Source organism: Lutra lutra, chromosome 7 (genome assembly GCF_902655055.1).
Source record: "Lutra lutra chromosome 7, mLutLut1.2, whole genome shotgun sequence".
In the NCBI taxonomy this organism is placed as follows: Eukaryota; Metazoa; Chordata; class Mammalia; order Carnivora; family Mustelidae; genus Lutra; species Lutra lutra.
The window spans coordinates 60,395,180-60,412,380 of record NC_062284.1 but is presented as its reverse complement, the minus strand read 5'-3'; the positions used below and the strand labels follow the sequence as shown (position 1 = coordinate 60,412,380).

General features: G+C 40.3%; 1 protein-coding gene across 1 annotated transcript in view; it reads right to left on the bottom strand.

Annotated features, from left to right (window-relative positions):
- RAD51 (RAD51 recombinase) overlaps window positions 1-17,201 on the bottom strand; it is a 35,633-nt gene that overhangs the window by 1,574 nt on the left and 16,858 nt on the right. The window contains exons 4-7 of the mRNA XM_047738623.1: window positions 16,158-16,275; window positions 13,879-13,970; window positions 9,456-9,550; window positions 417-530 (exon numbers count right to left, since the gene is read on the bottom strand). Coding sequence (XP_047594579.1) covers window positions 417-530; window positions 9,456-9,550; window positions 13,879-13,970; window positions 16,158-16,275 — 419 coding nt within the window. The remainder of the gene's footprint in view (window positions 1-416; window positions 531-9,455; window positions 9,551-13,878; window positions 13,971-16,157; window positions 16,276-17,201) is intronic.

Sequence of the window (17,201 nt, the reverse complement as noted above, 5' to 3'; positions counted from 1 at the left end):
CAGGGATGCCTGGGTGGCTCAGTTGGTTAAGCAACTACCTTCGGCTCGGGTCATGACCCTGGAGTCCTGGGATTGAGTCCCGCATGAGCAGGGAGCCCGCTTCTCCCTCTGACCCTCCCACTTCTCATGCTCTCTCTCTCTCTCAAATAAATAAATCTTTAAAAAAAAAAAAAAATTTTTTTACAACATTCTTGTCTGAGGCACTACATAACAAGTTTCCAGTAAGTTCAAGTGAATTATGGCTTCATTTCTTAACAATGTTTGACCTGAACCACAATGTAACAGTGTCAAACTAGAACTAAAACTTAAATCTCCCCATTTCTAATTCAAGTTACTATCAATTTGGCCAAATAGCCTATATAAGATTCAGGGTAATGGGTCTGGGCCATACTCTGTGTCTTCTACTGAGCACATACCTAGATTCCACCATCATGGCTGATGCTTGATAAAGGAGCTGGGTCTGGTGGTCTGTGTTGAACCCTCGAGCATATGCTACATTATCCAGGACATCACTGCCAGAGAGGCCATATCTAGAAGAAAACAGAGAACGTTTTTAGACTGCAAAGAAAACTTAGATTGGAAATTAATAGTAAAGAGATTGCCTGATTGGGTAAGAAATGTTAAGGTTAAAGAATATTAATTCCCTTTCTATTAGAAGTCCAGGCAAACTAGAGAGAGATGACCACAGTAACTCCTTTGGGGTAGATCAACAGGACTTCAGGATAAATCAAATTTAGTCTCTCAGGACTCCTGAGCCAAAACAAATTTCCAAATCATGTTCCAAGTACTCCCCTGGAAAAACCAATGCAACATGACAGAACTGGAACTGAAACAAAAATAACAAATCAAAGATCAATTAAATTCATATAAATTGTTGTTATAGAGGAATAAAACCTTTTTCTTCTTTTTTTTTTTTTTAAGAGAGGGAGAGAGTAGGAGTCGGGGGCAGAGGGAGAGAATCTACAGCAGGCCCTGTAGCCAGCACAGAGCCAGATGTGGGATTCAATCTCATGACCCTGAGATTATGACGTGAGCTGAAATCAAGAGTCAGATGCTTCACCACATGAGCCACCCAGGCACCCCTAGGAATAAAAGCTTCTAAACAACCACTCAAGGGGCGCCTGGGTGGCTCAGTGGGTTAAGCCTCTGCCTTCAGCTCAGGTCATGATCTCAGAGTCCTGGGATCGAGCCCCTCATCGGGCTCTCTGCTCAGCGGGGAGCCTGTTTCCCCCTATTCTGCCTACTTGTGATTTCTCTCTGTCAAGTAAATAAATAAAATCTTTTTTTTTTTTTTTTTTTAAAGTACAAATTCCTTGAGGGAAAGACTAGGCCTCTCTTACCTAGGACTTTTTTTAATACCTAAATTCTGAGTTAATGATACTGAATACAGTTTTTATCCACAATCCAAACAAGAAGACAATCATATCACTTTATAATTCAAATTTTTATATTAATGTTAACCTAAAATCATTATAATCCAAAAGTACACCAACTCCCTAACGTTATAGTTCAAAAAAGAATCTGTTTAAGCAAAATCAAGGCATTCTTTGGGAACCCTAAGTCTCAATGTTTATGATTCCATCAGTCTTTGACAGAAGCAAGTCTATTATATGTGGAGACTCTGATCTTTACAAAAGCATACACTGCATTAAACCTATTCTGGAATTTAGCTTTAGCTAATAGCATTCCTCTGGTTTTTCCTCCTAGAAAGCATAGAATCACAAAGAAATATTCTATCCTAGCACTTGGATAGAACACTGCAATAAGCTAACCCTCAGTATCAGGAGATCCCATTCTAACCAAGTACATTTTCCAACATCATAAAATGTATTTTTCATATCAGCCACAGTCTTTGTGCTTTTCTTAACCACTTCACCTGCTGTTTTGGCCACCATCAACACAAGTAGAAGTTTAGCTTTGGCATTAAGTGGATTGATGATCATGAATTATTAAGTCTGGGCATAAAGATAAAGAGAATAAGGATAGAGGTTTACTTTGGAATCTTGACCAAACATAGATTGGGGATAAGGAGAAAAAAACTTCCATATCTATCTATCTATCTATATATTTTTTAAAGATTTTATTTATTTATTTGACAGACGGAGATCACAAGTAGGCAGAGAGGCAGGCAGAGAGAGAGAGGGAGAAGCAGGCTTCCCGCTGAGCAGAAAGCCCGATGTGGGGCTCGATCCCAGAACCCTGAGATCATGACCTGAGCTGAAGGCAGAGGCTTTAACCCACTGAACCACCCAGGTGCCCCCAAACTTCCATATTTAAATCATTGCTGTAAGAAAAAGATTCAAGAGGCCTAAGTACTGTAGCACACAAGTCTAGATTTGTTCCAGAAACACTGATATCATCTATCAGGAAAGGAGATTATCTTTAGCTATCAGAATATGGATGGTTGGGGCACCTGGGTGGCTCAGTGGGTTAAAGCCTCTGCCTTCGGCTCAGGTCATGATCCCAGGGTCCTGGAATCGGAGCCCCGCATCAGGCACTCTGCTCAGCAGGGAGCCTGCTTCCCTCCTCTCTCTCTCTGCCTGCCTCTCTGCCTGTTTGTGCTGTCAAATAAATAAACCTTAAAAAAAAAAAAAATATGGACGGTTTACCAGGAAAACAAAGACTTATCCTGGCCTTTATGTCAGCAGTGTTCACAACAAATACTATAAGGATCTCTTTGGTTACATTCCTGAAGGAGCACATGGAATTTTCAATTCCCACGATGTGGAAAAAGCTGGCTAGAAATAAACATCATCTCTCATAGTGTTTCCAAAACTTCCTTAAAGAATAACATGGAACACCTGTAAAAAAAATTCCTGGGCCTGAGACTTAATAAATCATAATTTTCGGGGAAGAAAAAGGTTTTATTCCTCTATAACAACAATTTATATGAATTAATCATTAACACATAATGAATCATGTGTTAATCTGTGTAGTTAACAAATAACTTCAGGTGATTCTTAACATTTAAGTGTGGAAAAAGAGCTATACCGCCTCAAGGTGGGTTCGGGCATTCTTTCATAGTATTTAAAAGAAGTTTCAAAAGAGATGGTAACACTGGGGCACCTGGGTGGCTCAGCTGGTTGAACATCTGGCTCTTGATTTCAGCTCAGGTCATGATCTCATGGGTTGTGGGTACGAGCCCCATGTCAGGCTCCGTGCTCAGCAGGGAGTCTGCTTCAGATTCTTTCTCTCCCGTTCCCTCTGCCCCTCCCACCCTGGTCTCCCTATAATAAATAAAACTTATAAAAAGAAAAGGTGGTGACACTGTAGCTAGCAATTACGGCCACAGTTCTTTAACTTTAGCTATCATCTGCATCACTGGATAGCTTGATAAAACATTGCTGGACTGTATTCTGAGTCTCTACAGTTTCTGATTCAATAGATCTGGAAAGGAGTCAGAGGATTTGTACTTCAAACAAGTTCCTAGGTGATGCTAAATACAGCTGTATTGAGAACTGTGTTCTGAGAAGCCATGAACTACAGTATAACCTGGATTAGATTGGGGTGGTCAATATTATTCAAAAGCTAAAACTAATGAGGGTTGTTCTGTTGTGAGGGGAGATTAGCTATTATCTTAAGGAGTTTGGTAACTTTCTCAAAACTATAAATGCAATATAATAAACAAATTCAATTATAAGAAATGTTCTTGATAGGTAGAAATGCTAAAATTAATGACATTTCTCTTTAAACCTATTTTTGCTGGGGGCACCTGGGTGGCTCAGTGGGTTGGGGCCTCTGCCTTCAGCTCGGGTCATGACCCCAGTGTACCGGATGGAGCCCTGCCTCGGGCTCTCTGCTCGGTGGGGAGCCTGCTTCCTCCTCTCTCTCTCTTTCTCTGCCTACTTGTGATCTCTGTCAGGTAAATAAATAACATCTTTAAAAAAAAAAACCCTATTTTTCCTGTAGTTGACAAAAAGCCATAAACATGGCCCCACTTAATAAATACTCCTTCATTCATTAATGCTGTTTTCCCTTTTCTAGGGCTTAGGGATACAGTCAGTGAGCAAAACAAAGCCCTGTCCTTCAGAGGCAACATTCTACTATCTCATTTATCCTATCTGAACACTCATTTAGGTTAGTGGGCAAAACTTTAATGACTTTATAAAAAAAAAAACTCCACTATTAAAACAGTGTACGTAAAAATTAAAAGTGTGATTTAAAAAAAAAAAAAGATTTTATTTATTTGACAGAGAGAGACACAGCGAGAGAGGGAACACAAGAAGAGGAGTGGGAGAGGGAGAAGCAGCTTCCTGCTGAGCAGAGAACCCGATGAGAGGCTCGATCCCAGGACCCTGGGATCATGACCTGAGCCGAAGGCAAACGCTTAACGACTGAGCCACTCAGGTGCCCCAAAAAGTGTGATTTCTGTACAAGAACAAAAATAACTTTGGGAGGGAAGATACAGTTTAATATACTCATCTTTATTTATTTTTTAAAGATTTTATGTATTTATTTGAGAGAGAGAGCCAGAGAGTACATGCAAGGGGAGTGGCAGAGGGAAGGGAGAAGCAGGTTCTCTGCTGAGGATCACGGGATCACGACCTGAACTGAAGGCAGAGGCTTAACTGACTGAGCCACCCAGGCGCCCCAGTATACTCATCTTTAGAAACCTAAAATCAGGTTCAAGAAAGGAATTCTTTTTTCCTCACAGATTCTGTAAGCAGACGCAAAGAGCTGCAATTATTGTTCCAATTGATATTTTTGCCTCAATGGTATACATCCAATAGCTCAGATTCCTCAAATAGTAAACTGGGGCAGATAATTTGGTTATAATTCTAAAACTAAAAAAGAAAATTCTCAACTTAGGCAAGTTCCAACTTGGGTCTGACATCTCAACATGCAATTAAATTATATTTAATCACTAGGTTTCGGTAAAATGTGTGGTAGGGACCAAATTATCACATTTTACCCTAGACAAGGGAAAATACATTAAACAATTTTGAGGGTTTATTTGAAAGATTAGGGGACAGAGAAAATTATATATTCTTTACCAGCTTTACTGAGGTATTCTGTATGCCATCAAATCGATCTGCTTTAAGTCTACAACTGAATGACTTTTCAAAGTTTTTTTTTTAAGATTTTATTTTTTTTTTAAGATTTTTTTTTTTTAATTTATTTGACAGATCACAAGTAGGCAGAGAGGCAGGCAGAGAGAGACAGGAGGAGGAGGCAGGCTCCCTGCTGAGCCGAGAGCCCGATGCGGGACTCGATCCCAGGACCCTGAGATCATGACCTGAGCCGAAGGCAGAGGTTTTAACCACTGAGCCACCCAGGCGCCCCAAGATTTTATTTATTTATCAGAGAGAGAGAGAGAGAGAGTAGACAGCAGGGATAGTGGCTGGCAGAGGGAGAAGCAGCCTCCATGCTGAGCAAGGAGCCCAGTGTGGGATTCAGTCCCAGGATGCTCGAATCATGACCTGAGCTGAATGAAGATAGGTGCTTAACCGTCTGAGCCACCCAGGCATCCCTGAATGACTTTTTGTAATAAAATCTGCAGAGTTGTACAATCTTCATCACAATTCAATTTTTTTCCCAAGATTTTATTTATTTATTTGACAGACAGAAAGCACAAGTAGGCAGAGAAGCAGACAGAGAGAGAGGAGGAAGCAGGCTCCCTGCTGAGCAGAGAGCCCGATGTAGGGCTCGATCCCTGGACCCTGAGATCATGATCTGAACCGAAGGCAGAGGCTTTAACCCACTGGGCCACCCAGGCACCCCTCACAATCCAATTTTAAAACATTTCCATCATCCCCAAAAGATCTCTCAAGTCTATCTGTAGTTATTCCTACTTCCTGCTCCAGGCAACCACTGATACATTGCTCTACAGATTTTCTCCTTCTGGGAATTTCTTATAAATGAAATCATAAAATATACGGTCTTGTGTGTCTAGGTTCTACTTAGTATGTCTTCTGAGGTTCATCTACGGTATGACATGCATGGGTACATCATTCCATTTCACTGTTTAATAGTACTCCACTGTATGCATAAATCAGATTTTGTTTATTCATCCATCAGTTGATGTACAACTGGGTTATTTCCAGTTTGGGGCTATTATAACAATATTATAACATCTACAAACAAGTGTCTATGTGGGCAGGTTTTCTTATCTCTTGGGCACATAACCAGAGCGAAACTGCTCTGTTATGTGGTAATTTTATAGTTAACTACCATACTGTTTTCCATAGTGGCTTCACCATTTTACATTCTTACTAGCAATGTATTAGGGTTCCAGTTTCTCTATATCCTAATACTTGTTACTGCCTATTTTGTTACAGCCATCCTAATGGTGGTATCTCACTGTGGTTTTGTTTTTCCCCTTGACTAATGATGTTGAACATCTTTTCATGTGCTACTAGGCCATTTATCTTCTTTGGAGAAACAGCTGTACAAATCCTTTGTTCATTTTTTTTTTTTTTTTTAAGATTTTATTTATTTATTTGTTAGAGAGAGAGAGAGAGCATGAGCACAGGCAGACAGAGTGGCAGGCAGAGGCAGAGGGAGAAGCAGGCTCCCCGCTGAGCAAGGAGCCCGATGCGGGACTCGATCCCAGGACGCCGGGATCATGACCTGAGCCGAAGGCAGCTGCTTAACCAACTGAGCCACCCAGGCGTCCCTCCTTTGTTCATTTTTTAATTGGGTTGTCTATTGCTGGATTAAGAGGACTTTGTAACTCTGGATACTAAACCCTTCAGAAATACGATTTGCAAATATTTTCTCACATCCTTTGGGTTGTCTTTTCACTTTCTTAATAATGTCCTTTGAAGCACAGAACTTCTAAATTTTGATGAAATGAAAAGTATTATCAGTGTTTTCTTTCATGGATGCTTTTTGGTGTTGTATCTAAGAAAACTGCCTACCTCAAGCTCAACAAATATTTCCTCCTGCCCTTTTTTTTCCCTGTAAGTTTTATAGTTTTATTTTTACATTTACGACCATGATCTTTAAAATAATAATAAATATACATGACATACAATTGACCATTTTAGCCTTTTTAAAAATGTATAGTCCGGAAGCAGTAAGTACATTCTCATGCTGTGCAACCATCGCCACCATCCATGTCCACAACTTTTTATCATCCGAAACAGAAACTCTGTATCCCCCAAATAATAACTCCCAACTCTCCTCATTCCCTGCCCCTGAGGATCACTGTTCTACTCTCCATCTTTATGAACTGACCACTTAAGTACCTTGAATAAGAAGAATCATTACAATTTTTGTCCTTTTGTAACTGGCTTATTTCGCTTAGCTTGTTTTTAAGATTCATCCGTGTTGTAGCATATGAGAGAATTTCCTTCCTTTTAAAGACTGAGTAACATTCCATTATATATATATTTTTTTTAATTTTATTTTTTAAAAGATTTTATTTATCTATTTTACAGACAGAGATCCCAAGTAGGCAGAGAGGCAGGCAGAGAGAGAGGAAGAAGCAGGCTCCCTGCTGAGCAGAGAGCCCGATGCGGGGCTCAATCCCAGGACCCTGAGATCATGACCTGAGCTGAAGGCAGAGGCTTTATTTAACCCACTGAGCCACCCAGGCGCCCCTCCATTTTATATTTTTATGACATTTTGTTTATCCATTCATCTAATGATGAATAAGCCGGGTGCTTCCACCTTTTGACTATTGTAACTAGTGCTGCCAGGAAACTGGTGTACAAGTATCTGAGTCCCCATATCAATTCTTTGTATACTTAAAAGTGGAATTGTTGAACTATACTATAATTCTAGGTTTAATTTTTTGAGGATTCACCACACTATTATCCATTTTTGTTAACTTTATGTATAGCATAAGGGTCTAAATTTATCTTTTTACATGCTGCTATCCAGCTACATTAGCACCATTTATTGAAAGACAAAGACTGAGGAACCATTAAATTGCCTTGACATCTTTGTAAAAAATCAAGTGACTATAAATGAAAGAGCTCATGTCTCAATTCTCAATTCTGTTCCACTAATCCACATGTCTGTCCCATTCCAGCACCACAGTGTCTTAATTATTGTTGCTTTAAGTGAGTTTTAAGATGAAGAAGACCAAGACCTCCAATTTTGTTCTCCCTGCTACCCCAGCATGTTTTGGCTATTCTGAGTCCTAGACATTTCCAAAGAAATTTTATAATCAGCTTGTTGGTTTCTGCCTAACTGCTTCCTGAAATTACAGTAGGGATTGTGCTGAATATCTATATCAGTTTGAGGTAAAATTATGACTAATAATACTGTGTCTTCCAATCCATGAGTATGGAGTGTTTCTCTAATTATGTAGATCTTCAATTTCTTTCAGCAATGTTTTGTAGTCTTCGGTTAAATTTATTCCTATTTTGATTTTTTATCATTTGGAGAGGGAATTCAGTGCTACTGCGAATGACGAAATTGTTTTCTTAATTTTTAAATTGTTCATTGCTTCTATATGGAAACAATGGATTTCTGCATAGTGACAATACAACCTTGCTGAAATAATGTAGTTCTAGTAGTTTTGTGTGTATGTGGATTCCTTAGGATTTTCTACATAAAGGATCATTTCATCAGTGAATAAAGATAGTTCTACATATTCCATTCCAATCTGGATGCCTTTTATTTCATTTTCCTAGCTGACTGCATTGACTAGGACCTCCAGTACATTCAGTATTTTCCACCTTCAATGGAATGTAAATGGTGAGAGTGGACATCCTTGTTTCCAATCTTAAGGAGAATGCATTCAGACTTCCACCATTACATACAGTACCTATATGCTTTTTGAACTGAGATAATGGTCCCCAACCGTTATGGTTAAATTGCTTATTTTGCCTTCCAATTATGTCAGTTTTTGTTTTTGTTTCACATATTTGGGGCCTGTTATTAAGGTATGGGTATGTTTATAATTGTTCTATTTTCCCAATGAACTGACTTTTCAATTATAAAATGGTCCTCTTTGTCTCTAGTATTTATTTTTTTGTCTTAAAGCCTATGCTGTCTGTACAGCCAATTCTCTTATGGTTATTATTTGGATGCAATATCTTTTCCCATCCTTTTTCATTCAACCTATTTATGTCTCTGAATCTATAGTGTTTCTCTAGAAAACAGCACATAGCTGGGTGTAGATTTTTATCCAGTCTGACAATAACTCATAGATTTAAGAAGAGTCCTTTTTTCTAAGGAAGGTCATTCTTCTGATCTACACATATAACTTTGGGATATAACTGGGATATAGACCAGTAAGAAAAGAAAAACTCTTCAGACATACTAACCCTGGCAATCACTACAGTGACAGGTGGCGCCAGATTTCTCTCACCTGGAGTGCCTGGGTGGCTCAGTTGGTTAAGTGTCTGCCTTTGATCAGGTCATGATCCCAGGGTCCTGGGATCAAGCCCTGCATCTTGCTCCCTGCTCAGTGGAGAGTGTGCTTCTCCCTCCCCCAGCTCATGCTCTCTCTCTCTCAAATAAAATTAAAAAGATTTCTCTTATCTAATTCAGTAACCTACCTCTCAGCCACTGCTAGCAGCCGTTCTGGCCTGAAGGTACCCTCAGTGTCAATGTACATGGCCTTTCCTTCTCCTCCACCTCGGTCAATGGGAAGCTGGACAGAACAAAAAGAACAGTGTACAAATGAACTCTGTACTTCTAATATAACTGATCAACTTCCCCACCCACCCCCAATAAATCAAAGGGAAAAAAAAATTTAAAGAGTCAATCAGGGGTAGATAGGAGGCGTTCCTTTCTTCATTAAGATTTTTTTTTATATTTGACAGAGATAGAGAGAGAAAGATCACAAGTAGGTAGAGAAGCAGGCAGAGAGAGGGGGAGAAGCAGGCTCCCCACTGAGCAGAGAGCCCGATGTGGGGCTTGATCCCAGGACCCTGAGATCATGATCTGAGCCGAAGGCAGAGGCTTAACCCTGAGCCACCCAGGCACCCCAGGAGGCATTCCCTTCTGATAGAAATACAGCTAGTAGTAGATATGAAACTCCTGGTGTTCCACAGCATGCAATGCCAGACTCTTACCAGAGTTGGACTGCTTGGAAATACAGTCCAAACTAAGTGATAAAATTCTATGACTGAATACCAACACAAGATTGAACAATTCTTTCAAGAGTATAGATCTTTGAAAGTTCATTTACTACCTTAGCTTTAATAAGTTAGAGACAATGATCCAATACCCAATTAATTTTGTCACATTCAAGCCACACTTACACTTCACTCTATTAAGCAGATTTTGCTTCTGCAGGTTCCTAACAGGGTTTGGCCATGCCCCAGGGACATTCTTAGTTTAAAGTATGGCTGAGAGAGAAGAAAAAAAAGGGTGTTTATTCCCATAGTACCTACAGATGTTAAAAGTAAACAAAAGGAGGAAAAGGAAAATATAGTTTAAAAAAAAAAAAGAAAAAGAAAAGGGAGGAATGCCATCAAAATTATCTTATGAGCTACTTAGGGAAATCTACCCATCCCATGTCAGACAATTTTAAGTTCTACAAATTTTATGTGAATGATGCTAAAGGGTAGTTTCCACCCTAGCAATCTACTTTGGAGTCATAACTCACTTTTAAATTCTGAGGAAAATCCTTTAGGACATTTTATACTAAGGGCCAAGAAACATCAAATTTTCTTTTCTTTTTTTTTTTTTTTTTTAAGATTTATTTATTTGACAGACAGAGATGACAAGTAGGCAGAGAGGCAGGCAGAGAGAGGAGGAAGCAGGCTCTTTTCCAGCTACAAAGATCTCTATGGGTGAAGGGAGACCGTAGGTGACTGGGTATAGGTATGAAGACTGACAGAAAAGTGGACAAGGTCCCAGTGTGTTATTGAGCCAACTTCAAGGTGGTGGACTGCATACTCTGCATTCCAGCCCATTCTGTCTCCTCCATCTTGCCCTCTAGTGCCACTGCAGTCATCTCATATTACTGGTCTGCGACACCACAACCAAGTTAGCTTTTTTTTTTTTTTTTTTTAAGATTTTGTATTTATTTGTTTGGCAAACAGAGATCACGAGTAGGCAGACAGACAGGCAGAGAGAGCGGGGGAAGCAAGCTCCCCACCAAATAGAGAGCCTGATGCGGGGCTCGATCCCAGGACCCCAGGATCATGAACTGAGCCGAAGGCAGAGGCTCAACTCACTGAGCCACCCAGATGCCCCAAGTTAGCTATTTTTAATAACTGCTTAGTACCATAATTTAACTTTTCTTCCTATTTTACAGTGATGTACGTTGTTTTGAACTTTCACCATTTTATAATGCTATTGTGTAAATTCTTTGTACATTTATCCTCGACTATCTGTGAACAATTGTGTAAGCCACATTTTCTGTCAAAGGGTATATGCATTTAAAACTGGAATTTAGGGGCGTCTGGGTGGCTCAGTGGGTTGGGCCGCTGCCTTCGGCTCAGGTCATGATCTCAGGGTCCTGGGATAGAGTCCCGCGTCGGGCTCTCTGCTCGGCAGGGAGCCTGCTTCCCTTCCTCTCTGCCTGCCTCTCTGCCTACTTGTGATCTCTGTCTGTCAAATAAAAAAAAAAACAACAACAAAAAACAAAAACTGGAATTTATGATAAAATGTCTTCTCAGTTAGTAGTCTTCTCATTAGTCTAGTACTTTAAAGAAACATAGCCTGTTCATTTCTGTGATCTAACTGTGGCTCTCAACTTTATGTAACTTATTATTAGAGATCTAATGTAATAGAGTTTCACTTTATTAAGTTAAGAAAATCTGAATAAATGAGAGCAGATTATGTTTAGATTTAAGCAGTAATCTAACATCCTTTCTACACTTCTAGTTCTAGCTCTTAGGCTGGTGAAATGTAATCTTTTCTGTTATTAATGAATTAGCATCCTCTCTCTCTTTTAAAAAAGATTTTATTTATTCATTTGAGACTGAGAGAGGCAGAGAAAGCATAAGCAGGGGGAGAAGTAGAGGGAAAGGGAGGAGCAGACTCCCCACTGAGCTGGGAGCTTGATATGGGACTCTTGGTACCCAATCCCAGGACCTGGATATCATGACCTGAGTCAAAGGCAGGCGCTTAACCATCTGAGCCGCCCAGGTGCCTCTTCTCTTTTTTCTTTTGGTGGTGTGGGGGGATAGAGGGAGAGAGAGTGTCTCAAGCAGGCTTCACGTCCAGCACGGAGCTTGATCTCATGACCCTGACATCATGATCTGAGCTGAAATCAAAAGTTGGAAACTTAACCAACTGAGCCACCCAGGCATCCCCTATATCTATTATTTCAGTAAAGCATGATTTTAGGAATTAATTCACTGTGTCTGTTTCCAAATCCTCCCATGAATGAGACTACAAATAAAAAAAAGTTTTGGAAGAGATACTTAATACAGAGGTAAAGCATAAAATAGAGGAGGAGCAGAATCCCTGAGAAGGTGGCCAAAGATGGTAACCAGATCACACTGATAGGATGGGGTTTTGAAAAGAGACACTTTTCTGTTATAGCCCAAAATATGAAAATATGGGTATAAATGTAGGTGGATTCATAAATTTGATGTGAAGAATAGGTTGGTCACTGGCTGAATGAGGGTTGAAGAGGAACATGAAGGTATGAGAGGAAAGAACAAAGCGTGAGAATTGTCTTACTGAATGGGAAGAAGAATGCCTAAACAAATTTAGTAAGTCTTCCAAGCAGTATGAATGTTAGTCTAATGTCTGTCATTTTGAATTTAAAGTGAAGATAATCAGCTTTATAGTATGATTTTTCTCCAGTATGATTCAGTTATTAAGGAACAGGGACTAAGGAGACAGTTCTCACGGGGCACCTGGGTAGCTCAGTTGGTTAAGTGTCTGCCTTCAGCTCAGGTCATGATCCCGGAGTCCTTGGATCCAATCTGGCATTGGCCTCCATGCTCAGGAGGGAGTCTGTTTCTCCCATGCTCTTTTGCTCCCTTTTTCTCTCTCTCAAATATATAAATAAAATCTTTTTTTTTTTTTAAGATTTTATTTATTTATTTGACAGAGAGAAATCACAAGTAAGCAGAGAGGCAGGCAGAGAGAGAGGAGGAAGCAGGCTCCCTGCTGAGCAGAAAGCCCGATGCGGGGCTCGAACCCAGGACCTGGGATCATGACCTGAGCCGAAGGCAGTGGCTCAACCCACTGAGCCTCCCAGGCGCCCCTAAATAAAATCTTTATTTTTATTTTTATTTTTTTTAAGATTTTATTTATTTATTTGACAGAGAGAGATCACAAGCAGGCAGAGAGGCAGGCAGAGAGAGAGGAGGAAGCAGGCTCCCTGCTGAGCAGAGAGCCCGATGCGGGGCTCGATCCCAGGACCCTGAGATCATGACCCGAGCCGAAGGCAGCGGCTTAACCCACTGAGCCACCCAGGCGCCCCTAAATAAAATCTTTAAAAAAAAAAAGTTCTCAGAGAAGATTCTAAGAAGGGTTCATCTAAGACTGACATCTCTTTAGGTGGGGAATATGTATCTGAGGAATGACTTTATTTATTTTTTTTTTAATTTAATTTTATTTTTTTTTATGTGACAGAGAGATCACAAGTAGGCAGAGAGGCAGGCAGAGAGAGAGGGGGAAAGCAGGCTCCCTGCTAAGCAGAGAGCCCGATGTGGGGCTTGATCCCAGGACCCTGAGATCATGACCTGAGCCGAAGGCAGTGGCTTAACCCACTGAGCCACCCAGGCGCCCCTGAGGAATGACTTTAATGGTGAATCATAAGATCTAGAGTAGTGAAGAGGGCAGGTAAAGCCAGGGGAGGCATAGTGGAGGATAAGAAAACATCTGAAACAATGATGAAATCATCTGAAAACAATGATGTGAAAGTTTCTAGGACATGGAAGAATTATGTAGTAGGGGTCTAAGGGTCTTAGGGATAAAGTGCCCTTTTAATGTCCATCCCAAAAGATGCTTGCAAATAGCAATCAACTAATTTTTTTTTGCAGATTTGGTTAGAGCCCAAAATCTCACCTGGCATGTTACAGCCAACGTATGACAGATTTGAGTCTTCCCAGTTCGGAATTCTCCAAACATCTCTGTGATGGATCCAGTTTCAATTCCTCCTAAAAGAGCAATAGGAAACACCTCTTAGCACAATACAAATGTTTAGAAAGAGTAATTGTAGAAGTGTCCTTGGAACTCATCAGAAAGATGTATAAATAATTTGTAAATTCAATTTTCAACAAGCAATATTTTTATTTTGAAATAATTCTAGATTTACAGAAAATCACAAAGAAAGGTACAAGAAGGTTCCATGAATTTTTTTTTTTTAAGATTTTAATTATTTGACAGAGAGAGACACAGTGACAGAGGGAACACAAGCAGGGGGGAGTGGGAGAGGGAGAAGGAGGCTTCCCGCTAAGTGGGAGCCCCATGTGGCACTTGATCCCAGGACTCTGGGATCAAGTCCCAAGTCAGGTTCCTTGCTCAGTGGGGAGCCTTCTCCCTTTGCCTGCCACTCCCCGTGCTTGTGCTTGCTCTCCTTCCTCTCTCTCTGGCACATAATTAAATTAAATCTTAAAAAAAAAATTTATTTATTTGACAGAGAGAAAGAGAGAACAAGCACAAGCAAGGGAAGCAGCTCGTCGTGGGCGAGTGGGAAGCAGAACCCCACGGAGTAGGGAGCCTGATATAAGACTCAATCCCAGCACCCCAGGATGATGACCTGAGCCAAAGGCAGACGATTAATGAATGAGCCACGCAGGTGCCCTGGTCCCAAGAATTCATCACTCAGGCTCCCCCAGTGTTAACATTTTACATAACCATAGTACAGTATCAGTATTAGAAAACTGTCAGTGATACAGCCCCAGAGTTCATTCAGATTTCTCTAGTTATAAATGCATTCATTTTGGGGCGCCTGTGTGGCTCAGTGGGTTAAGCCTCTGCCTACGGCTCAGGTCATGATCTCAGGGTCCTGATATCGAGCCCCTCGCTGGGTGCTCTGCTTGGCAGGGAGCCTGCTTCCTCCTCTCTCTCTCTGCCTGCCTCTCTGCCTACTCATGATCTCTCTGTCAAATAAATAAATAAAATCTTAAAAAAAAAAAAATAGGGGCGCCTGGGTGGCTCAGTGGGTTAAACCGCTGCCTTTGGCTCGGGTCGTGATCCCAGGGTTCTGGGACTGAGCCCCGCATGGGGTTCTCTGCTCAGCGGGGAGCCAGGTCCCCCCCTCTCTCTGCCTGTCTCTCTGCCTACTTGTGTTCTCTCTCTCTGTCAAATAAATAAAATCTTAAAAAAATGCATTCATTTCATTTGTGTATATGTATACAGTTTTATGCAATTTTATTGCATCTGTAGCTTCATGTAACTACAACCACAATTAAGACATAGAACTATACCACGACAAGTCAATAAGCAGTAAATGTAAAAAATTATAGAGATATCCTCTAAAATTTACTAAACATTTCTTGTGTACCTGGCATTGTGCTATGCATATGTATGTACCATTTCATTTAATTCCAGTAACCTATAAGGTAGGAACTCTTTTTATCCTCACCATAAAGATAATAAAACTGAGGTATAGGGATATTAAGTAATTTGCACATATTTCTGAATATATAGTAATTTGCATACTATTCCTGAATGCATACTATTTTGCACCCTAAAAGAAAACTTGAATGATTAAATATTTGGGGAAGCAACAACAACAAAAAAATCTAACCTCATAGTAATTTAGGACAGCAATGTTTTCAAAAGTTCAAAAGCTTTACATGTTTCCATAAAAGTCCAATAGTTTAGTGTGCACTACCATGCACTGATACTCTAACACATTATTCAAACATGGAATGTTTTAGTTACCAGATTTTCAACCCTGCGTTAAAATAAGCAGAGGAAGCTTACTCTCTGAATGCAGTATTAAATGGAAATTCAATTATTTCATTGGCAGATAATTTTAGTATAAGTCAGGTGCCACCCTCTAGCAGTCTTACTTCAATGTGGATAGTTCTCTTATCTCTCTTTTTTTTAAATTTGACAGACAGAGATCACAAGTAGGCAGAGAGGCAGGCAGAGAGAAGGGGGGAAGCAGGCTCCCTACTGAGCAGAGAACCTGATTCGGGGCTTGATCCCAGGACCCTGGGATCACGACCTGAGCCAAAGGCAGAGGCTTTAACCCACTGAGCCACCCAGGCGCCCCTCTCTTATCTCTTAATCATATCTAACACACAAATTCTACCCAAATACTTTAGTTTTGTTTTCTGACCTGGAAGCTTTACTAACTGCAGTTCACAGCAAAGGATAAGGGATCACTATACCTTGAAGTAGTTTGTCAAGTTCTTTTGAGCCAGTAGTAATCTGTATGATCTCTGACCGCCTTTGGTGGAACTCAGTTGCAGTAGTGAAACCCATTGGAACTAATTTAGCTGCCTCAGTCTAGGAAAAATAAGAAATGTCAAATCAACAAAATATGATTATTAGTAAAACAAGAATCAGACACACTGCGGGAAGAGATAAATTCTAACCAAATTTCCAGAGTGCTTTCTCTTTAAAAAGTCATCAAAAGGGATGCCTGGGTAGTTTAGTCAGTTAAGGGTCTGCCTTCAACTCAAGTCATGATCCCAGGGTCCTGGAATCAAGTTCCACACCGGGCTCCTTGCTCAGCAGGGAACCTGCTTCTCTCTCTGCCTGCCACTCCCCCTGCTTATGCTCTCTGACAAATAAAATTTTTAAAAAATAATGATAAATAAAAAGTCATCAAAATACCAATAGTTCTAGGATTATTTTATCTCTCTGGCAACTAAAGGATAAAATAAGCTAATTCAGAGACTCCATGAAGATTAACTTTTTAATTGTTAATTCAACTAATACATCCATATAGTAAAAAAAAACCAAAAAACTATTATAGACCCACACATGTGTACTTCGCCGACTTATGACAAATGTGACATTCAGCATGAAGTCTAACAAAATATTTAAATTCTCATTTCCTGTTCCATCAACCACTGACTATATCTCTTAACTTTTCTACTTTTTTTTTTATTTTTGGAGGGGGAACGGCGACAGGGGCAAAAGGAGAGAAACTATTTTTTTAAAACATTTTATTTATTTGAGAGAGAGAGAGAGAAAGAGAGAGAGATTGAGAGAGCATGAGCTGGGAAGGGCAGAGAGAGAGGGAGAAGCAGACTCCCTGCAGAGAGCCAGCCATGGGACTTGATCCCACGACCCTGAGATCATGACCTGAGCTGAAGGCAGAGGCTTAACCCACTGAGACACCCAGGTGCCCCTTCTTTCTCCTTTGTTAAATGAAGACATCTATCCTTCAATCTCTTGTCCCTCTGTGTCTACCGTCCCTGTCTCTG